The sequence below is a fragment of the Ruditapes philippinarum genome, unplaced genomic scaffold (assembly GCF_026571515.1).
Source record: "Ruditapes philippinarum isolate M1 unplaced genomic scaffold, ASM2657151v2 ctg4305_1_1_1_1, whole genome shotgun sequence".
In the NCBI taxonomy this organism is placed as follows: Eukaryota; Metazoa; Mollusca; class Bivalvia; order Venerida; family Veneridae; genus Ruditapes; species Ruditapes philippinarum.
In genome coordinates, this window is record NW_026854672.1 from 93,957 (window position 1) to 117,838 (window position 23,882).

The following is a 23,882-nucleotide window of genomic DNA, read 5'->3' on the forward strand; positions in this document are numbered from 1 at the left end:
GTACCACTGTTTTTTATACACTGGTAGAGCGTTTTTGAACTTGTGACCGCGATTTGATGTATGGATTTAACGAAAAGTCACATGGAGAGTGGTCAGGGCTATAAGCAGGATATAGCAAAATCTCAATCTTTGCTCCTTTAAATAAGCTAGAACCAAGACTGATCGGTGCGCAGATGCACCATGATAGTCATTGAGTAATTTGATCCCGCGCATCCCGGGCCTTGGGTTCTTTGTAATGTATTGATTAACTACAGCAGTGAGAACATGGTCACGGTAAAATGTTCCTGTAACACTACCCCTTTCTGGCACAACGACACGGGCCATCTATGTTTAGCACTCCTGCTACGTCGAGCAACAACTGGGCGATCGCTGTTTTTTGTTACCGAGTTTATTGTTGGGCTCAAAAAATAAATAAATAAATAAATAAAGCCACGTTTCATCCCCTGTGACAATTTCTCTCGGGCGTCTAGTGTCTCGGTCTCTTCGAAGCTAGTCAATAAGGCCGAGGCTTTTTCAACCCGCTCCCTTTTCGAAAGGAAAACACATATGACGCCCTCAGGCCCGATATGTAACTTATCTCCTCCACGGTATATTTTGCATCTTCATGTTAGAAAAATCAATAATCTTTCCAACTGCATATATACATGTCATTGCACGTGCAAATCACGGTTAAATTTAGTTATTGCCACGAATTTAAATATGCCCCTCGTATTTTGAATAGGAAAGGATTTCAACAATCTTATTTTGTTCAATTCTTATTACAAGTCTTTGCTGTAGGTAATTTTAATGCACTATTGAATGGACTTAACTGAATAGTGTAAATTACTGTATGTCCTGGTCATAACCATACAAACATGTGCTCTTTTGTTAACATGTTGTGGGGAAATTCTTATTGTTTTCACTAATCTGATAATTAGAATTGGGCAGGTCATGGATCTATGCATTCTAGCCGGGCAGCCAATTTCAAGTTAGCAACCTTAACTACTGCCTCACTGGGGCTGTAAAAACAAATTTTAAGACTTTTCTACACAGTAAAAAAAATACAAAGGAACATTTTTATTTATGTTTATTATTCAACATTGTGAATATTGCATAAGTTCATTACAAAGCTTTTATCAAATTAAAACAACTTTCACTAAAACAAATCAATACATGCCTTTTACAAATTACAAATGTACAAGTAAAATTTAATATTGTATTTACTTAACTGTTTTAATAACATTGTGAATATCTTTAAACAAGAGGGCTAAAATAGCCTTAGTCTACTCACCTGATTAAAATATATAGTATCAAAGTCTTTAAAAAAAGAATATTAACTAGAAAATAAATCATAAACTGACTTGCAGTCTAAATTCATGATCATTGTTTTGCATATAGGCATCAAAAGATGTCATTTTGCTTCCCTAGAAACAATATTTAATATTTAAAGGTCAGTTTTTGGGAAGCAGCCATTAGTTTTGAGAGCACATTTTCTGATACTGTAAATACATTGAAATATATCTGCTAGGATGTTAAAAATTATACTAAAATATCAGGAGATAAATAAATTGTAATTATTAATTAAAATTTATTTCCATTTTAATAGTCCATACAATATATAAATATTATTACGAAAATAAAGCTGAAAATCTAAAACAAGAGGGCCATGATGGCCCTGAGTCGCTCACCAGAAACAACTGCTTTTCAGTGTTGGAATGTCAATATATTCTCATATTAAACTTGAGCATAGAATATGTTTAAACAATAATTTGAAGAAATGCCATGACCTGGGGCATTTAGCTAATCAAATTAATATGAGCAAACTTGATAAAAGACTACTTAAGAATGCTACAAAGTTTGGTGATCATCTATCAATTATTTCAGTAAGAAACGATGTTTGAAGATTTTTTCTATTTTTAGCTTTAGTGGCCCCTAAAAGGGGCTAATCAAATTAGTTTAAGCAAACTTGATAAAAGAGTACCCAAGAATGCTACAGACAAAGTTTGGTGATCATCCATCAATTGGTTCTGAAGTAGGAGATGTTTAAAGGTTTTTCTATTTTTAGCTTTAGCGGCCCCTAAAAGGGGCCAATCAAATTAATGTGAGCAAACTTGATAAAAGATTACCCAAGAATGCTACAGACAAAGTTTGGTGATCATCCATCAATTAGTTCTGTAGAAATAGACATTTAAAGGTATTTCTATTTTTAGCTTTTGCGGCCCCTAAAAGGGGCCAATCAAAATAATATTAGCAAACTTGATAAAAGACTACCCAAGAATGCTACAGACAAAGTTTGGTGATCATCCATCAATTAGTTCTCTAGAAATAGACATTTAACGGTATTTCTATTTTTAGCTTTAGTGGCCCCTAAAAGGGGCCAATCAAATTAATATGAGCAAACTTGATAAAACACTACCTGAGAATGCTGTGGACAAAATTTGGTGATCATCCATCAATTAGTTCTGTAGGAGAAGGTGTTTAAAGGTTTTTACTATCTTTAGCCCTAGAGACCCCTAAATGGGGCCAATCAAATTAATATGAGCAAACTTGATAAAAGACTACCCAAGAATGCTACAGACAAAGTTTGGTGATCATCCATCAATTAGTTCTGTAGAAGAAGATGTTTAAAGGTTTTTCTATTTTTAGCTCTGCTGACCCCTAAAAGGGGCCAATTGGAATGACATGAGCAAATTCAAGTGTGATTGTCACAAGGATGCTACAGACCAAATTTGAAGTAAATCTGCCCAGTAGTTTCAGAGAAGAAGACGATTGTTGACGCATGACGACGGACACCGGAGCATCCCCCTTTGATACTAATAGCTCACCGAGCCTTTGGCTCTGGTGAGCTAATAAAATATACTTAAAAATGTTGTTTCTTTCTCTTGTTTTTACATTTTCCTATGAAAATGGAGAATTCCACATTCGGCACTTTAAATTTGCTGGGGAAAAAAGGACAAATCAATGCATCTGATAAATCCTACTTTGTATTGAAACTCAAACGATTGGCTTACAAGCAAATAATTATTTGGCTTCGTGGTCCAGAGCATTGTGTTTACAAGTGGCTTTACAATCCAAGGCACAAGTTTAAATCCCACACAAGATGGGATTTTTTTTTACACATGCAGTAGCATTTTTGAAATGTTCATTATACAATTTAAAAACATACCAATACAAAAATGTCATACTCTTTCAAACAAAAAGTGTGTATATTGAACAAGAACAATTTCTTTCCTATCAAAGTGTCACATATTTCATGAGAGAAACTTCACTGGAAACTAAATGAAATCATAAATTACAGGAAAGTAAATATTGAGGAAAAAAAAAGAGATACATTTCATTACCACACAGATGGTTTGGAATTCAATATAAAATTGTATGCAGTGTACATTATCAGAACTTTAGTCTGTTTATATTTACTAGCAACTTTTTCCCCAGTTAGTTGTTTCAAATTATGAAAGACTTAATTTGATGATTTATAAAAACATATTCTTAATTGAGATTTAATTGATATGAATCTATACTTAACCAGTAATTTAAATAATGAAATATTAGGTTTAAAGGAACTCCACTGACACTTTTCAATTCTGGGTCATTTTTCAGAAAAAAATTATTCAAGAAAACGAGTGAAATGTTCTAAAACTTTGCACACAATTGATCTACACCTACATCAAATGGAACATTAATCTCGTAAAAATTATTTCTCATCCAATCATGTAAAAAAAACCTCTGTGGAGTCCCTTTAAGGAAAAAAAGAAAGTTCTTCTGTGCATAGCTTTAGTACTTTGATTTTTCTCAACTATGACAAGCCCATCTAAAAATCACTGATAAAATATAAGACAATAAAAATATTTATTATTTACATTTAACTTGACAGCAATATATGTTAATTTTATCATACATGTACTTAATCGGCAAAAACAAATTAGTCAGTAGCAAATATTTCTTCTTCATGTTTGGGGAATGATGCCACAGTATAGTGACATTACAAAATGAAGTTCCGTCTATTGCCTACCTATAAATTTGTGTGTACATGTACATGTAATTTTACTGGGGAGTCATTTGTACCAGCTGTCATTTGTACCAGCCATAAATTACCTAAGATAACAGGTTGAGTAAATTAACATTTATTAAGAGTATAAATGTTCTTAACCTTCACTGAAATATGAGTGTGGGTATTAAACCACAAAATAAAACAATATAGATATATGAAAAAAAAAAGCACTTAAGATAACTTTTCTTGTTTTTTTTTTTCTTCTGGTTTTTTAAAACCAATTTTAACACATTTTTGGTTGTATCTTGGTGGTAGGTCATCTAACCATATTTACCTTTACTGGAGAACCAGTACTCTACCAATTTTTCTGCAACTGACTTACTACTTATCTTACTAAATGTTGAGATCAATTATCACAGAGAAATTTTGCCTTCCCTGAAGATCATACCAATGATTACAAATCTGATGTTGTCCATATTTTTCTAAGCGGATGGACTAAATGAAGAAAGTAAGACGTACATGTATGTTTTCATTTATAATGAGATACTGTTATATCACAAGCTTATAGTTAAAATAATTTTATTTCCTTACATAAAACAACAAGTGAGTGTATTTAGTTAAGTAAGAAAAAATCCATTGCTCACATCATTATCACTGCGTAATATTTAACATTTCTATTTCATAAGTAAAGTTTCTATGGCCATAAAATCTTTTTTATCTTCTTCTGTGTCTCATTAGCCTGTAAATAAATAAATAAATAAATAAATAAATAAATAGTGGATATTTAGGCTTTTTTTTATAAATACAGGATTTATTTTCATCAAGTGATATGAAATATGATAATTTTCATACCATAAGATGAATTTAAATCTTTTTAATGAACATGAATTTTCTGTTTATTTTATACAATTTTCTGTGTATTGGCTGAATTAGTAGAAAGTCATTCAGCAAGACACCAGTGAAAATATGGAAAATATATTCACTGCAGTGAAAAATAATTTTATACAGTGAAAATACAGAAAATGGAAATTATATACATTTTATTTCATCAATGCTTTTCTATATCTAATATTTATAAGTATATTACAAATCAGGTCCTTCACAATTATTTCACATGAAGTATACATCATGTAAAGAAAGATTTACATTTCAGATATATTAATCACTTAGGCAAGAAAATATTTTATCCTTTAACCTCTGTTAAACAATTATACAAACAAAAGAAAATATCCTTGCCAAGTTTCAATATCTGAACTAGTTTCGGTCCAACAATTTGTTTAACACTAAGCGAAATAATTATATTAAATGAACTTGTCTGTCAATCTGGACTAAACCATCATTTATATGGAAAATTTCAGAAAACTAATGACTGAACAATAAACAGTCCAGACCATGATAACAAGGCATGGATGTGCCAGATGAAGACTAGTTACATTGAATAAAATAATGTTATGCCTGGAGGCCCACATTATATAATAAGGAAATAAATATCAATTTCGAGTGCATTGTTAAAGAATATTAAATGCACAGTAAGAGTTCAAATGTGCAGGAATATAATCACAAAAGCTGATATGCCTCTGTGATAAATTACATTGTACAAAGCATTTGAACGATAAACCATGCATTACTATACTCTATTAATGCAAGAAAAATTAGTATCTATTTCCATTCTAACATGTTAATTAAAAAGAAAATATGTTGAACTACATTGAACATAGAAGAAATTTTCCTGACTTCATTTGGTTCATTGATGTCATTTATGACTTCATATGGCATGTAAGCGTTTGTTTTTCATGCTGTGCATATATCGTGCAATTTTATGCAATTGACTGTTATACATGTATATCTGTTTGATAGGGGAATATTTTGAAACGTGTTAGAATTTTACACAACTTCATTTTGTATCTACACTCATTTAATATCCTCTATAACTTGAAACAAGAGGGCCATGATGGCCCTGAAATCACTCACCTGTATATAGGCCCCTGGGCCAAGGCCAATTTTAAACCAGGGACTTTTATTTGAAAAAACTTGGTAGACACCCATTAGAAGATGTTTCATGATAAATATCTAACTCTAGCTCTTTGGGGTTTTTATAAGAAGATTTTTAAAGTTTTTACTATAAATATATAGAGAAAAACGATGACCCCCCCCCCCACCTGGGAGGGGCCCATTTTGACCCCAGGGCTTTTATTTGAACACACTTGGTAGACACCCATTAGAAGATGTTTCATGATAAATATCTTAACTCTAGCTCTTTGGGTGTTTTACAAGAAGATTTTTTTAATTTTTACTATACACATATAAGGAAAATCAATGACCCCTGGGGAGGGGCCAATTTTAACCCAAGGGCCCTTATTTGAACACACTTGGTAGACACCCATTAGAAGATGTTTCATGCTAAATATCTTAGCTCTAGCTCTTTGGGTTTTTTAAAGATTATTTAAGTTTTTACTATATACATAAAGGGAAAAACAATGACCCCTGGGGCAGGGCCAATTTTTACCCCAGGGCTTTTATTTGAACAAACTTGGTAAACACCCACTAGAAGATGTTTCATGCTTTATATCTAAGTTTAGCAATTTTGGTTTTTAAAAGAAGATTATTTAAGGTTTTGCTATATATAAACAAGATATGTTTGTAAAACATGTATGCCCCCTATCAGCAGCCAATTAGTCATGTGATAAGGTTATTATGCATGACTTCTGACCCAGTGATCAAACAATTAATAAGGGTTATCAAGTATCTACTGGTCATGACCTTAACCTTTGACCCCTTGACCCAAAACTCTATAGGGGTCATCTGCTGGTCACGACCAATCATCATACAAAGTTTGAAGTTCCTAGGCCTAAGCGTTTTTAATTAATTGATCGGAAACCGTTTTTATCTTCAAGGTCAATGTGACCTTGACCTTTGACCCCTTGACCCCAAAATCAATAGGTCATCTGCTGGTCATGACCAATCACCATGCCAAGTTTGAAGTTCCTAGGCCTAAGCGTTCTTAAGTTATTGATCAGAAACCGTTTTTACTTACAAGGTCAATGTGACCTTGACCTTTGACCCCTTGACCCAAAACTCAATAGGGGTCATCTGCTGGTCACGACCAATTATCATACAAAGTTTGAAGTTCCTAGGCCTAAGCTTTTTTAGTTAATTGATCGGAAACCGTTTTTACCTACAAGGTCAATGTGACCTTGACCTTTGACCCCTTGACCCCATAATCAATAGGTCATCTGCTGGTCATGAACAATCACCATACCAAGTTCGAAGTTCCTAGGCCTCAGGGTTCTTAAGTTATTGATTTGAAAGCATTTTTACCTACAAGGTCAATGTGACCTTGCCCTTTGACCCCTTAACCCCAAAATCAATAGGGGTCATCTGCTGGTCATGACCAATCACCATACCAAGTTTGAAGTTCCTAGGCCTAAGGGTTCTTTAGTTATTTATAGGAAACAATTTTTACTTACAAGATCAATGCGACCTTGACCTTTGACCCCTTAACCCCAAAATTAATAGAGGTCATCGGCTGGTCATGACCAATCACCATACCAAGTTTGAAGTTCCTATGCCTTAGGGTTCTTTCGTTATTGATCAGAAACCGTTTTTACCCAATAGGTCAATGTGACCTTGACCTTTGACCCCTTGACCCCAAAATCAATAGGGGTCATCTACTGATCATGACCAATCACCATATCAAGTTTGAAATCCCTAGGCCTAAGGGTTCTTTCGTTATTGATCGGAAACAGTTTTTACCTACAAGATCAATGTGACCTTGACCTTTGACCCCTTAACCCCAAAATAAATAGGGGTCATCTACTGATCATGACTAATCACCATATCAAGTTTGAAATCCCTAGGCCTAAGGGTTCTTTCGTTATTGATCGGAAACAGTTTTTACCTACAAGATCAATGTGACCTTGACCTTTGACCCCTTAACCCCAAAATCAATAGAGGTCATCTGCTGGTCATGACCAATCACGATACCAAGTTTGAAGTTCCTAGGCCTTAAGGTTCTTTAGTTATTGATCGGAAACCGTTTTTGCTTACAAGGTCAATGTGACCTTGACCTTTGACCCCTTGACCCCAAAATCAATAGGGGTCATCTACTGGTCATGACCAATCACCATACCAAGTTTGAAGTTCCTAGGCCTTAAGGTTCTTTAGTTATTGATCGGAAACCGTTTTTGCTTACAAGGTCAATGTGACCTTGACCTTTGACCCCTTGACCCCAAAATCAATAGGGGTCATCTACTGATCATGACCAATCACCATACCAAGTTTGAAGTTCCTAGGCCTTAAGGTTCTTTAGTTATTGATCGGAAACCGTTTTTGCTTACAAGGTCAATGTGACCGTGACCTTTGACCCCTTGACCCCAAAAAACAATAGGGGTCATCTACTGATCATGACCAATCACCATACCAAGTTTGAAGTTCCTAGGCCTTAAGGTTCTTTAGTTATTGATCGGAAACCGTTTTTGCTTACAAGGTCAATGTGACCTTGACCTTTGACCCCTTGACCCCAAAATCAATAGGGGTCATCTACTGGTCATGACCAATCACCATACCAAGTTTGAAGTTCCTAGGCCTAAGGGTTCTTTAGTTATCACTCGGAAACCATTTGGTCTACGGACCGACGGACCGACAAGTGCAAAGCAATATACCCCCTTTTCTTCGAAATGGGGGCATAAAAAGGAAAATCAATGACCCCCTGGGGTGGGGTCAATTTTAACCCCAGGGCTTTTACTTGAACAAACACTAGAAGATGTTTCATGCCTAATATCTAAACTCTAGCAATTTGGGTTTTTTTAAAGAAGACTTTTTAAGTTTTTACTATATACAAATAAGGAAAATCAATGACCCCCGGGACAGGGCTAATTCTGACCCCAGGGAATTTATTTGTAAAAACTTGGTAGACACTGACAAGATGATGTTTCATGCCAAATATTTAAGCTCTAGCTCTTTCGGTTTTCTAAAAGAAATTATTTTAAGTTTTCTCTTTCTGCTTGGAATTAAATTCTTTGAACAATTTTTAAAGTTGACTACCAAAGGAACATTCCTGTGAAGTTTGGATGAAATTGGCTTAGCAGTTTATGAGAAGATGCCCTTTAAAGTTAAATTTTACGGATGGACAGACTATGGCAGAAAAGCGATCACAAAAGCTCACCATATCACTTTGTGACAGATCCATGTCACTTTGTGACAGATGAGCTAAAAACTTTCTCAGCCATTAAAGAGAGGTTATTAAACAAGAGGGCCATGATGGCCCTAGATCGCTCACCTGACCAATCCAACACATCCGAACAATTACCTAGACAAGAATTCTGACCAAGTTTCATCACAGGTGAGTCAAAAATGTGACCACTAGAGTGTTAACAACGATTATCCATATTTGAGCAGCGTGACCTAGTTTTTTACCCAGGTGACCCATATTCTAACTTGACCTAGTAATCATCAGAAAAAATTTTCAGACCAATTTCCAGGATACTTGGATCCAAACAGTAGCCACTAGAGTGTTAACAAGATTTTTCTATTTTTAGCTCCGGTGATCTAGTTTTTCCTGCGAGATGACCCATGTTTAAACTCATCCGAGCAATTACCTAGACAAGCATCCTGACCAAGTTTGATGATAATTGAGTCAAAAATGTGACCACTAGACTGTTAACAAGTTTTTTCCATATTTGGGCAGTGTGACCTAGTTTTTCATCCAAAATAACCCATGTTCAAACTTGACCTAGAAATCATCAAAACAAACTTTCAGACCAATTTACAGGATATTTGGATCAAAACAGTAACCACTATAGTGTTAATAAGATTTTTCTATTTTTAGCTCCTGTGACTTAGTTTTTCATCAGAGATGACCCATGTTCGAACTCATCTGAGCTATCACCTAGACAACCATCCTGACAAAGTTTGATGATGATTGAGGCAAAAATGTGCCGCTAGAGTGTTAACAAGGTTTTTCTATTTTTAGCTCCGGTGACATAGTTTTTCATCCGAGATGACCAATGTTCGAACTCATCCAAGCTATCACCTAGACAAGCATCCTGACCATGTTTGATGATAATTAGGGCAAAAATGTGACCGCTAGAGTGTTAACAAGCTTTTTCTATTTTTAGCTCCGGTGACCTAGTTTTTCATACAAGATGACCCATGTTCGAACTCATCTGAGCTATCACCTAGACAAGCATCCTGACAAAGTTTGGTGATGATTGAGGCAAAAATTTGACCGATAGAGTGTTAACAAGGTTTTTCTATTTTTAGCTCCTGTGACCTAGTTTTTCATCCGAGATCACCCATGTTCGAACTCATCTGAGCTATCACCTAGACAACCATCCTGACCAAGTTTGATGATGATTGAGGCAAAAATGTGACCGCTAGAGTGTTAACAAGCTTTTTCTATTTTTAGCTCCTGTGATCTAGTTTTTCATCCAAGATGACCCATATTCAAACTCATCCGAGCTATCAACTAGATTAGCATCTTGACAAAGTTTAATGATGACTGAGGCAAAAATGTGACCGCTAGAGTGTAAATGAACAAGTCTGGACGGATGACACTGACGGACGACGGACATTCAACGATCCTAAAAGGTCACCCTGAGCAAGCTCAGGTGAGCTAAAAACCTAACCATAGTACTTACAGCCACATCATTCTCTACTGAGTTTTCAGTTTGGACGGGTTTTTTCCCTTCCTTCATTGTCACACTTTCAGGATCACTTTCACAATTATTCGTTAATTTGATCTTTTTCACTGCCTCATTTTCATGTTTCACTTCCTTTCTTTTTTTAATGGTTATGTTATCTAAACAGGAAGAGACCATATCTGATGAAGGTTTAGTACTATTTGAAAGCTTGATTTTCTTCTTTTCAAAGTTGATACAAGATGGTGGAGGTTTTAGCCTATCTCCTGTCCCAGAAGCTGGAAGGTCAAAAGAGGTCAGCAAATTCCCTGTTGATCTTCTGTAAAATAAATGAATTCTTTTATTTCAAAAGGAGTCATGACTATTTCAGAAAAAACTAAAAGGAATATTAAGCTGAAAATTAAGAAAAATTTTCATGCATTAAATTTCGTATTTATTAAAATATTTCAAGAAACTCCAATGAGGTCTAAAAGCTTAAAAACATAAATTTGAAATTCTTACATAGATCACATATGGCATTTAAAACAGACAGATGTGCAAAAGATAATTAGAAAATATACTCATATATAAGTTGAAAATCATATTTTTATGCTATGCTTGGTCAGATTTGAAAGGAATGTTTTTTAATTTTGGGTCAATTTTCACAATTAGAATAATTATATTGTATATTTTCGGTGAGGTACATAATTATGGAAGATCGTTTTGGCAAATATGTAGCCTTGTTAAATAAACCATTTATTATTATTATTATCATTATTTTGGGAAATGCCCCCAGCAAATGATCTAAAAGTTGCACACAAGTTAATTGCTCTACTAGACATATACCAAATGGAACATTTATCTTGAAAAAAATATTTCCAGGCCTGTCATGTCAAAAAAACTCAGTGGAGTCCTTTTAATATCTAAAAGCATTGTATAAACCACAATGTAATCCAAACAGGTATATAATAAGTGATAAGAAAGAGTTCATTTTTTATCTTCTACAAGTGTTTTAATACCTTTTATATTAATAATACGGAAATATTGATCAGGTAGAAAAAAGATTTATAAATGCTCGTTATCATGCTGACGCTGTGTTTAAGTTTTTATAACCCGTAAATGAAACATTTTACCAAGTTATCAAAATTATCAACACTGGCCAAATTTCTAATAAGGTTCGTTTATCAGTATAGTACTATATATTTTTTTTTACAGATTTTCATGAATATTAAATTTAAACCTATTTATTTAAGCTAAATTGTGAAACAAGTTCTTGCAACTTATATTAATCACTTTTGAGTCTGCTTCCTGGAACCAACCAGTGTCCAAGGTAATAAGGAAATTATCTAAGCTCAAACTCAGATCTCAAGTATTTGATTGGTCCAAAACTGCCAGAAAATGTTCACTGACAAATGAAAACTTTGAGATTTGAGACAGAACTTGGGAAAACATTAATAACCTCCAGGCATGTACTCGTATCAGATGTGGGAACATGCTCGTGACCCAAGTAGAGCTTGAACTCATGATCCCTGAGTTGAGAGGCAGAAACCTTAACCACTAGGCCTGGTGAATATTTGAATGAATATTTAATGACATGCTAGCCCATGTGGTATCAGAAAACGTATCATGATACACTGTAACTCAAACAGCAACAACTTTTCTATCAATGCTCGTCATACCTCTTATTTTTTGGTTGATCATCTGACGCTTCATCTGAGGACTCAAGCCTCCGTTTTTTGGAGGCTATGATTTGTTTTTTAGTCATCTCTCGCCCTCGTCTATTTGGTCTGTATTTCCTCTGTGGTAGAGGAATAATATATTCATTGTACAACTCTACCAGCTCGTCCTTGTTTAGCAGTTCCAAAGACTCTGTCTTTATGTATCTCTGAATAAGACAAAATAAAAAAATATATAAATTTTTGATATACCAAATCTTGATTTTAGCAACATTTAAAACGGAAATTCAAAACCGGTTCTAGCCTTCAGGAATACAGTCAAGATGACCAAACCATTGGTGATAGGCCTTTCTAGTAGTTCCTAACAGATTGTATTTGGACAATATGATAAAGGATAGCACATTAAAAAGCTCAAAACAGATTTGATTTTGAACTAGGTACCGTATATCATCTTTTTCAAGTTCATGAATAACAATATACAACGAATCTGACAAAAAGTTTGTCCCATTACAAAATGGCTTCCATTAAGTTACAAAATTTGGAAGTCAAGAGACTACAAAATCTCTGACACTGGAAGTCATATTATATATATAGGTAAAGAAGGAAAAGTAATAGATTTTTGAAGACATATTCAAGGAGTAAATGACACCCAAACTTTCACTGACAGAAGTCCTGAATTGCATGTCTCGAGGTGGGGTCGTGAAAGATGTATACCAAGTTTTAGTTTGAATCATGGTCATTGTGTAGCTATTACCTTTAATAGTACACAATCTAAAATCTGTTCCTGGAACAAATCAGTACTACATGCTTTGTAAGTAATCATAATATAATGTTAATGCTTCAGAAAACAATGACTTGTCCCTGAACCCACATGGGCAGTTATTGTAGATTACCAGCCCAATGTGTAAATTACTCAGCCACACCTTCACTAAATATTAGTAATAGTAAAAGTATACGTCATACTAATTATTTAAAGGATTCTCTTTCTTATTTCAGTATTGACGTTTGGAACAAATTACCTATTACTATCAAACAATGTTCGACTTTACAATCTTTTGAAAACAGCTTTTCTTTATTTTCTAAGTTTACAGTTACTATAATTATATACTTCTTTTTTTTCTATTAAAATATGACCTTAAATGTTGTTCGAAAGTTGAAATTTTGTCCAATGACATCCATCCATTTTTCAAATTCATTTAATCTGTACTAAATTGTCATTAAATTCTATACATAACTGTTAAATCAGCATATAACACTTGCATGTAAAGACAATCAACAACTAAGTAGGTTAGTGTTTGTCAAGTCACCACTCATAACAGATTTAATGTTGACTTAAAAACACTTACCAATACTTTATTTTGATATTAAAACTAGATTTCACACTGCATTGGCATATAAATTTATCAATTTAAACCATTTTAAAACATGCACAAACTTTTATCAGCCAATTATCTTTAAAATGCAACAGATTTATATAACAAGTCTTGGAAACTATCGTTAAGCTTAAAATCATAACGCGGGGAGAGCAAAATAAGAGGGCCATCACGGCCCTAAGTCACTCACCAGAAACAACTGCTTTTCAGTAAAAGATAAAAGACTACCTAAGAATGCTACAGACACAGTTTGGTGATCATCAATCAATTAGTTATGTAGTAGCAGACCTTTAAAGGTATTTCTATTTTGAGTTTCAGCAGCCCCTAAAAGGGGCCAATCAAATTAATATGAGCTTACTTGATAAAAGACTACCCAAGAATGCTACAAAGTTTGGTGATCATCCATCAATGAGTTCTGTAGAAGCAGACGTTTAAAGGTATTTCTATTTATAGCTTTAGCAGCCCTTAATAGGGGCCAATCAAATTAATATGAGCAAACTTGATAAGAGGCTACCTAAGAATGCTACAGACAAAGTTTGGTGATCATCCATCAATTATTAATCCCCTTCGGCATAGCCGAAAGGGGATTATAGGAGTGGCCTAGATGTCTGTCAGTCTGTCCATAACACTTTCCTATCCGCTCCATAACTTTTAAACCGCTGAAAATTTCTTAAAATAACTTGGCACAAGTGATCACCATAATGAGACGATGTGGGAAGCGCAATAATTGGGTTGCGACCCTCAAGGTCAAGGTCACACTTGAGTGTCATTTGTTACAAAATCTACATTTCCTATCTGTCCATAACATTTAAACAGATGCAATGTTTTTAAGATAACGCAGCAGCAATGATCACTATTATGACACCATTGGCAGAGCACAATAATCAAGTCACCTTGAAGGTCAGGGTCACACTCAAAGGTCCTATGTAAAAGCATCTATTTTTCATGTCCGCTCTATAACTTATTGACAATTCAAAGGTTTTAAAATTACTTGGCACAAATGATCCACACTTTGACACATCTATTATATGCAGAGCTCAACATCCAGGTTGCTACCACAAAGTCAAGGTTAAATGTAAATACTTTTTGACTTGTGGAAGATTTAAATAACTTGGCACAAATAATCACCATCGTGAGAATATGTGCTTATGGTATGCATGGCACAACATCAAAGTCATGGTTGGCAAAATGTCAAGAAGTACACATTCATGTTCACTGCGGAAGGGGATTTAGCTGTCCTTCAGACATCATTGTTTCAGTAGGAGATGATGTTCAAAGGTTTTTCCGATCAAATTAATATGAGCAAGCTTGATAAAAGACTACCTAAGAATGCTACAGACAAAGTTTGGTGATCATCCATCAATTAATTCTGTAGAAGAAGATGTCTAAAGGTTTGTCTATTTTAAGCTCTAGAGACCCCTAAAAGGGGCCAATCAAATTAAAATGAGCAAATTTGATACAAGACTACCTAAGAATGCTACAGACAAATTTTGGTGATCATCCATCATATAATTTAGTAGTAGAAGATGTTTAAAAGGTTTCTCCTATTTTTAGCTCTGTTGACCCCTAAAAGGGGCCAATTGAAATGGCATGAGCAAATTTAAATGTGACTGTCACAAGGATTGCTACAGACTCAATTTGAGGCAAATCTCTGCCCATCAATTTCAGAGAAGAAGATGATTGTTGACGCATAATGACGGTGAGCTCAAAAGGGAGGTTTTCACACAAGTATATGGTGTTATTGCAGCTAGTTTGAAATTTGTTTTTATTTTCTGCGAATTATTCAAAATGATTTGTACATTTTCTATCCGATTACCTGAAAATTATTATCCTTATAGTAAATATTCCACTAACTAGTCTATTTAATATATTTTCAGTTTATTCAGGTCAAACGTTTCTATATACAAGTACAATGAATTCATGAGATTGATAAAAAAGAAACTTTTATTGGCATATGGAACAGCTATTGTTTTATTATTTTGAAACAAATTATTTCCATAGTTATCCTTCAGTTCACAATTCACATCAAATGAGTTTTTAAAGTTTTTCAATGAAAGGACTCAATACAAATATAGTTCAATTATATCAATATATATATATATATGTATATCAGTATATGTTCAATTTCATCAATAAATGTTTATAAGAAAATAGATTTATATTGTATTTACATATATCCTATTCAGGATCATTCCCTTATTACACATACATGTACCACTGACTGTCTGTGTACGATTACAAAATATTCATTAAAAATGTATTTGTTTTTGGCAATCTCCTGGATAAGGCCCCTATGTATATTTCAGAAGTAAAACTTGTATATATAGTACACTAAAGTGTGTGTGTATTTGCGTTTATTTATACTCTCCAAGGTTGCCCATATGGGCGAGTCCTCCAGTAGAGTACAAGTCATTTTATTTTTTGGAGGATAGTGCAATTACAGATACAGAAAGATGCCCCAATTCCAGAAGCTTCTCCTGGTTCTTTTAATAGTGTGCCAAGTGTTTAAGCACCCATACACTGAACCTCCATTTAAAGTCTCATCTGAAAGACTGATGAGTAATTTTAGACTAGTTGGCCAGCCCGGGAATCAAATCCACAATGTCGAGATTACACAGCATGCCCACTCAATTTTAAATGTAGGGGTACATGTACCCCCTGTCATTGAAAATTGAGGGTACATTTCAAAATCTGGGGGTACACATAAGTTTAAACATGTTTTTGTTTGTAAGAACATTTTATATAAATGTAGTATAATATAGTATAATTATTGTTTTGTTTTGTTAATATTTTTCATGAAATTATTTCATTTTAATGCATCAACACATGGAAATCGTTTTTTGTTTGTTTGTTTTTTTCACCTTTATACCAAATCAAATTTTATTCTGGTTAAATAAGTCCACTCTATAGACAAAAAGTTTATATTTGTAAAAAAAAACGTAAATGTATATAGGCAGTGTTTAGCGGAATGAATAGGAAAATCGTGTACAGCTTCACACAGTGTGTTAGATTCATCCGATCGACAATTATTTTAGCAAATATCTTCAAAATGGGGGCAAATTGAAGATCGATATTTAAAGATTTAATGCTGATTTAATAATAAAGTAACAATTCATTCTCATGTTTGGCTTGGAAACTGAAAATTTTTGCGAAATTTTAGGGTTTCTGAAATTCCGGCGAACGTGAAATCGTTGATGTTTGGGATCAATTTTCGGATCAAAGAAAAGCGTACGTGTATTTTTGTTAGTTGTCCTGGCATTTCGGCACAATATGTTAAATTATTAAAACTCTTATAGAACGTTTTTGCAAGAATGAAACGAAAGCAAAATTTTGCTTAGAAAGTGCCGAAAATTTCGAGAATAATTCAAAATTACACTCATTTGTAATTTGAGAAAACAGTCTTTAAACTTGTGGCGTAAATAGTTGATATTCTTATCCTTTTGTCGGTAAAATTTGCTAATTTCCAATCAACTGTTGATCAAAGATGTTAAATTATCACCTCGTGTTATATCTGAGTGATAATGATTGAAAGTGTTATCGCTGATTGGCTAATCCCTTCACAGGTCGATGTGCATAGGACCGCCTACCTATAGACTGACACGCGCTGACGTATTTGTGTATTTGTGGTCGTTTGATGCGTCCCCAGGCAAAATTAAGCGTACATAGGCTATCCCAAACATTCATTCTGACGATTTTACTTTGCGTGCATGTACCCCCTGCTTACGATTTTTATGCGTGCATCTAGAATTTTGTGCGTGAATTACGCACTGAAGTGCGTGAATGGGCATGCTGATTACAAGTCTGGCGCTCTAACCGATTGAACTATGCGGGCTGTTTATACACTAAAGAAAACGGAATGAACCTTATATATACTCCTGGTTTAGACGCCAGGGTCTATATACTATTAGTTATAAAGATTGTTGACAGGTTATATGGCCCTATATAAATGGCTATTTGTAAATATAGAGGCGAGGGTTATATTGCAAACAGCCGTTTATATACGGCCATATAACCTGTCAACAATCTTTATAATGAATTTATAATACAGCAAGCATCATTTTTTTAGAGAAAAAAAAAGATTTCTTCATGAATCGCCAGCAGCCGTGTATATAAAACTATATAAACGTCATGATTATCCAATGAAAAGCGACGTTACAAACGTGCAGTATTATAAATGTACATGTACATGTAGCCTTGTTTTTGAAGATTAAGTGTTGCAAATATCAGATGTAACCTGCTAATGAAAGTTAGAAAATAAAGTATTTCAATTATCACTTGTTACCTGGTAATTAACACTCCTTCATTACACACACAAGTAATTAACCTTTAAAGAAATTTAAGTGATGTGTAAGAAATAATCTACAGTTAATTTTATTTTGCATTTACTGGCTCAAACTGTATAAAAGACTTTTATCATTTTCAACTATTACATTAAAAATATATGATATCAGAAATATCTTTCTTCTGACATTCAAAATAAAAAGGTCTAATTATAAGGTGCTCATAATAAATAAAAGTGTAGTCTGCAACATTACCCATAAAACATTGTGCGTCAATAAATACATGACTGTACAACTTAATTAACTCAATAAACCTAAAATATTACATCTTTGATCGTCTGTGAATAACTTATAATTAACTTATAAAGACTTCTTTTTATTTTCTTCTTTTTGAAATGGAACTTATGATGTTACCATAATAATATTAAATTAAATTACAAGTACCAGTTTTTTTTTTAATAAAAAAAAATGGGAATTTACAGCAGATTTTGTCTGGTTAAGTCTTTTTATCGTCAATACGGGCAGATGGTCTGTATATTTTAAAATAAAATTGATATTTGTATTAATTAAACAAGTCTTTTACTTCAAAATATTCTTTAAATTTTCAAATTAGGATGATTAATGGTAAAGCTACAAAAATTTTGGTAAAGTAGGTATCCGTTGTGAATGGGCATTTAAGCTTATCAATCTATGTACAGTACCTTTATCAGGTAGGCGACAAAATATCTTAAGCATTTATATACATTGTATATGGTTAACTGGGAGTTTCCAATCATTGTAATTAAGTTCCATGAAACTGCTTAAAAATAATTTAAAGTTTAAAATATAAAATGAAATAATCCAATTAAAACTTCTTATTAACAAACCATGATTTATGAAATGTACCACATTTAAATAACTAGAATGTAAAATTAACTTCACTGCCACTGTATATAACAAAAAGGACAGCATCTATTTCTGGTAGTCCAATATATTAGACGTTACAGGCTTGTTATAGTTTATGTCAGTCAAGCCTGACATCTAATAGTCATTGCTCAAAAACGCATAGCATCATAAATTTTTTTAAAAATGGCTATTGTCATGCCTTTCAAGCTTTATTCAAAAGCTTTTCTTCTTTTCTTTCAATTTCATGCTCAATCAGACACAAAAACTCTCAAACAATGTACTTATCAATTTAAAATAAAATATAAACATCAATCTATTTTTGTCTATCAGCCATACTGGTTAAGCAAGGTGCTTTACAGATTGATTCTAAATTTTTGAACGGAAAAATATATTCGAACACACTGACGTTGTATGGGCAATTATTTCGTTAAAAAAATTTCCGTTAGAATGTTCTGACTCAGTTAAACGCTTGCATTTGAATTAGCTATTCCGTTAGAATGTTCTGACTCAGTTAAACGCTTGCATTTGAATTAGCCAATCAGATTTTGCGCACTGTATGGCCGCCATTTGTTTATCGGCTGTAAAAGGAATTTAAATACACAAGTTTGCTTCTTTAAAAAGAAGCATGCGAGAGGTCTTTTTGCTGCTGTGAAAAATTTGTTTAATTCGAAAATATTTTGGGATAATTTTGCATAAAAGACACAAGGAATGCTTATAAATTACAATTATTTAACAAAATAGAATTTATTATATATATTGAATATAGTATCATAATGAAAGTTTGTTTTACACTTCATTTTTTTTTTTTAAATGTTTTGATTGATTATATACTGGAGAAATTGACTTTTTTCTTGGCACATTTATAATAGGGATACTTTTTCTAAAAGGGAACAATTTATGTTTTGTCATCAAACTGAATTTAAAATAAATGATAATACACATGTATATATCACAGATATATTTAGCTCCATGTATATATATGTATTAAAAGCAGTATTACAATAAAAGTTTAGAACCTAATAAATTTCAATAAGCACATTTTCGGTTCATGTTTTGGTAAGTTCATATATGGAAACATTTCCTCTACATTTTCCAAAACGGGCATAAAGTTTGTTAATCAAACAATTTTAAGTCCCAGATTTACATAAATAATGTTTATATCATTTTATTAGAATAAACAACATATAAAGCTGCATGCCTGCCAAAAAATCTCTGTTACACTATTTAGTCATACTGGTTCAAAAGTTTAAGGAGCAGCAAAATTTCCATACACGGTTCACCTGGTCATATAATAGTGCATGGTGATATTGTACCTGTAAAATTCACTGTTACCATTTATAGTAAAAACGCTATTCAGTAAACAATACAGTAACCGATTTATAGAATTTAAATAATATATATAAAGTAACATACATTTTGTAAATGATATTTTCCGTTTTTTCTTTGTACCAATTTGTTCACTTTGATGTTAATTTTTTGTTTAAGTTAAGTCGTATTTTTGAAAAGGAGCATGCGCAAAACAATTTTTATCTTAGATAATCACAGAGAACAAGTGTGTGAAGTTTCAATCCATTCCCATCAGTAGTTATGGAGATACCAGCTTTCATACAAAAACTTAACCAAGAATTTCTAAGTCGAAAAAGGGGCATAATTATGTAAAAAAGCAAATCAGAGTTATGGGACTTGTTCCAATCATCTTAGATAATCACAAAGAACAAGTGTGTGAAGTTTCAATTCATTCCCTTCAGTAGTAATGGAGATACCAGCTTACATACAAAAACTTAACCAAGAATTTCTAAGTCGAAAAAGGGGCATAATTATGTAAAAAAGCAAATCAGAGTTATGGGACTTGTGACAATCATCTTAGATAATCACAGAGAACAAGTGTGTGAAGTTTCAATCAATTCCCTTCAGTAGTTATGGAGATAACAGCTTACATACAAAAACTTAACCAAGAATTTCTAAGTCGAAAAAGGGGCATAATTATGAAAAAAAAGCAAATCAGAGTTATCGGACTTGTGCCAATCATCTTAGATAATCACAGAGAACAAGTGTGTGAAGTTTCAATCAATTCCCTTCAGTAGTTATGGAGATACCAGCTTACATACAAAAACTTAACCAAGAATTTCTAAGTCGAAAAAGGGGCATAATTATAAAAAAAAAGCAAATCAGAGTTATGGGACTTGTGCCAATCATCTTAGATAATCACAGAGAACAAGTGTGTGAAGTTTCAATCCATTCCCTTCAGTAGTTATGGAGATACCAGCTTACATACAAAAACTTAACCAAGAATTTCTAAGTCGAAAAAGGGGCATAATTATGAAAAAAAGCAAATCAGAGTTATGGGACTTGTGCCAATCATCTTAGATAATCACAGAGAACAAGTGTGTGAAGTTTCAATCCATTCCCTTCAGTAGTTATGGAGATACCAGCTTACATACAAAAACTTAACCACAGGGACGCCGACGCCGACAAATGGGTGACTGCATTAGCTCGATTATTCTGCGAATAGTCGAGCTAAAAATGGATGCCGCCAGCAATCAGTCTGAACACTGTGGAGAGGTCTGATGACCTCTCCAAGGAGAGGATTTGATCATGATTTTTCGGATGTGACAGTTTAATTATTTTGACAAAAAGTATTTATTTTTTAGTTTTGTTCATAAATAGGTCAAAACTAATGTAAATACACGCTGTCTTGTTTTTCGTTCTGCCCGATTTTCTGGCAGAACATGCTATGGGTTTTTGAACAATTTCGATATGACCTTGCTTTGCCCAGAAGCAAAAATCACAGGAACTTGAAATTCTATCAATATTAATGATAATATCCAAAATATACCCCCTATACAGTATAAATAAACACAAGGAATGAAACGCCTTTTCCCCACCCCAACATAATTTACGCCGAACAAATCAACAAAACAACGGATCAAAATAATCTATCGGGCCATTTCGATAAACAATACATAAATGCATCAAATATCACCGCTAACTTTTTAAAAGCGCGTAGCTATGTAGGAATAATTCAACATTTTCTGATTATTTCCCGCGATCTGAGTTTGTCGCCGACTCCATTCCGTGACGTCACTGGATTTTGATTCGAGGAGAATAATATTTATTACAATTATTTTTAACAAGTTCCAAAAAATAACAGGTATGTATTAAACTTTTATACAGATTATTCTATGTAAATAGATTTAAACATCTTTATGTAAAACCTTTTTAACAAATTACTTTTATTAATAAATTTGATAGGGAAACCACAAACAAGAACGGTAAATCTTTGAAATAGTACTTTCGTTTTAAAAACATATTTGATTACCCTATTTGATATAGCCCAGCAAATAAATTCAGCCATGTCCTAAGAAAGAAATTAGTCATTTGTTCTAGTTTGACAGTATTTTACTTGCAAAATTGTTATTTTTGGGACTTGTTAAAAATAAAATTTAATAAATATTATTCTCCTCGAATCAAAATCTAGTGACGTCACGGAATGGAGTCGGCGACAAACTCAGATCGCAGGAAATAATCAGAAAATGTTGAATTATTCCTACACAGCTACGCGATATTAAAAAGTTATCGGTGGTATTTGATGCATTTATGTATTGTTTATCGAAATGGTCTGATAGATTATTTTGAGCCGTTGTTTTGTTGATTTGTACAGCGTAGGCTAAATTATGTTGGGGTGGGGAAAAGGCGTTTCATTCCTTGTGTTTATTTATACTGTATAGGGGGTATATTTTGGATATTATCATTAATATTGATAGAATTTCAAGTTCCTGTGGCAAAAATATCTCAAAAAAATATCTCAAAGCGACGTCATATTTATAGGACTACTATTTCCGGGTACTCTTACTATCCGAAACTAATTCAGTTTTCAAAATAATAACTTTTGATCATAGGTACTGTACAATTATAATGCATATTCAAACCTGTTTTAATATTGAAACTAATTCATCCCTAGGCATCAGATCGGGATACATCCAGTCAATCTGCTTAACTTCCTCACTTTCAGACATCGTTAAAGCGACTGCAAGCAATGCCGATGTTGTTGTTGTCGTCTCGCGTGTTAGTAATGTGGCGTAAAGAGGAATAATTGAACAAAAAGACATTGTTATGTATTTGACTTTAAAAAAAAACGTTTTTACTGAATTTTGCAAAATAATATTCGTACTTTTTTTCATACAACGTCTGCAATTTTATTGAATTCAATAAAGAAAATTATTATAATCTATTAATGAAACTTGTTTGTCAAGACAAGACAGTAGTTGTGGATGTTGACTGAGCATCTGAAGTGCCTGTACGTATATCAGTGTCCTAAGCCCCTTAGTTTCCTTATCTATAACAAGCTACCCTTTTAACGTCATGTGTACCTTAATTATCATTAATTACTTTTATCAGACTTCAAACATTTCAACATGATTTACATAACATGGCTCTCTAGGAGAAGTAGTGGGACATATATAATTATCATCAAAGCTATAATCAAACAACAACATACCTACTCCATGGTCTGGAATCGGTCTCTTAACCCATTACTTCATATAGACGTCTTTTCAACCCCCTTTTGAGGTCTCAAATTGTGAAAAAAAATGCCCTGAAAAAAATGCCCTATTTAGACCCAAAACATTACAATTGTTTTCGTTTGAGAAATAAGTGTAAAAAAGTGATCACTTTTTCGGCGCCATTCCCTATCCAAAAGATACATCAAGGGTGTGCCAGAGGGGGATGTGCTCCCTTTCGCTTGGAAAAATCAACGCAAAATAGAGATTATTGGCAATTTTGAGATGTCTCCACGTTGCCTGGTAAGAGGAAATTTAAGATCGAGTATGCCGTTACAAAGGCTATCTATGCTCCACTAAACATTTGTGCCAAGTCTGAACAGTATTAAAGCCTTTCTTATAGTTTCATAGCAATTTGAACTTGTAACAGGAGGCTTTTTAATGAAAACACTGCCATTTTTCACAAATTGCTCATGAAGTAATGGGTTAAAATGCTTAATATCTCGAACTTGATATATGTCTGCTGACAATAAAATTAAAACACACATATCTAGAATAATTGCAATTTATCAAAAGGAATGT

At 33.4% G+C, this 23,882-nt stretch overlaps 1 protein-coding gene across 1 annotated transcript; it reads right to left on the reverse strand.

Moving 5' to 3' along the window:
* Positions 1-4,490: 4,490 nt before the first annotated feature.
* On the reverse strand, positions 4,491-22,938 carry LOC132740721 (ashwin-like). Its single transcript, XM_060728690.1, has 4 exons — positions 22,731-22,938; positions 12,267-12,472; positions 10,609-10,927; positions 4,491-4,709 (listed from the first exon to the last, which is right to left on the reverse strand). The coding sequence occupies exons 1-4, from the start codon at positions 22,908-22,910 to the stop codon at positions 4,665-4,667; spliced, it is 750 nt and encodes a 249-aa protein (XP_060584673.1). The 5' UTR covers positions 22,911-22,938; the 3' UTR covers positions 4,491-4,664.
* Positions 22,939-23,882: the final 944 nt, after the last annotated feature.

Excerpts from the sequence above, each read along its gene's own strand:
- LOC132740721 (XM_060728690.1), bottom strand. The coding sequence starts at position 22,910 with ATGTCTTTTTGTTCAATTATTCCTCTTTACGCCACATTACTAACACGC. Across the intron at positions 12,473-22,730 it reads TAGTTTCAATATTAAAACAG|AGATACATAAAGACAGAGTC; the intron begins GTTTGAATATGC and ends TGTCTTATTCAG. Across the intron at positions 4,710-10,608 it reads CAGTAGAGAATGATGTGGCT|GCTAATGAGACACAGAAGAA; the intron begins GTAAGTACTATG and ends ATTTATTTACAG.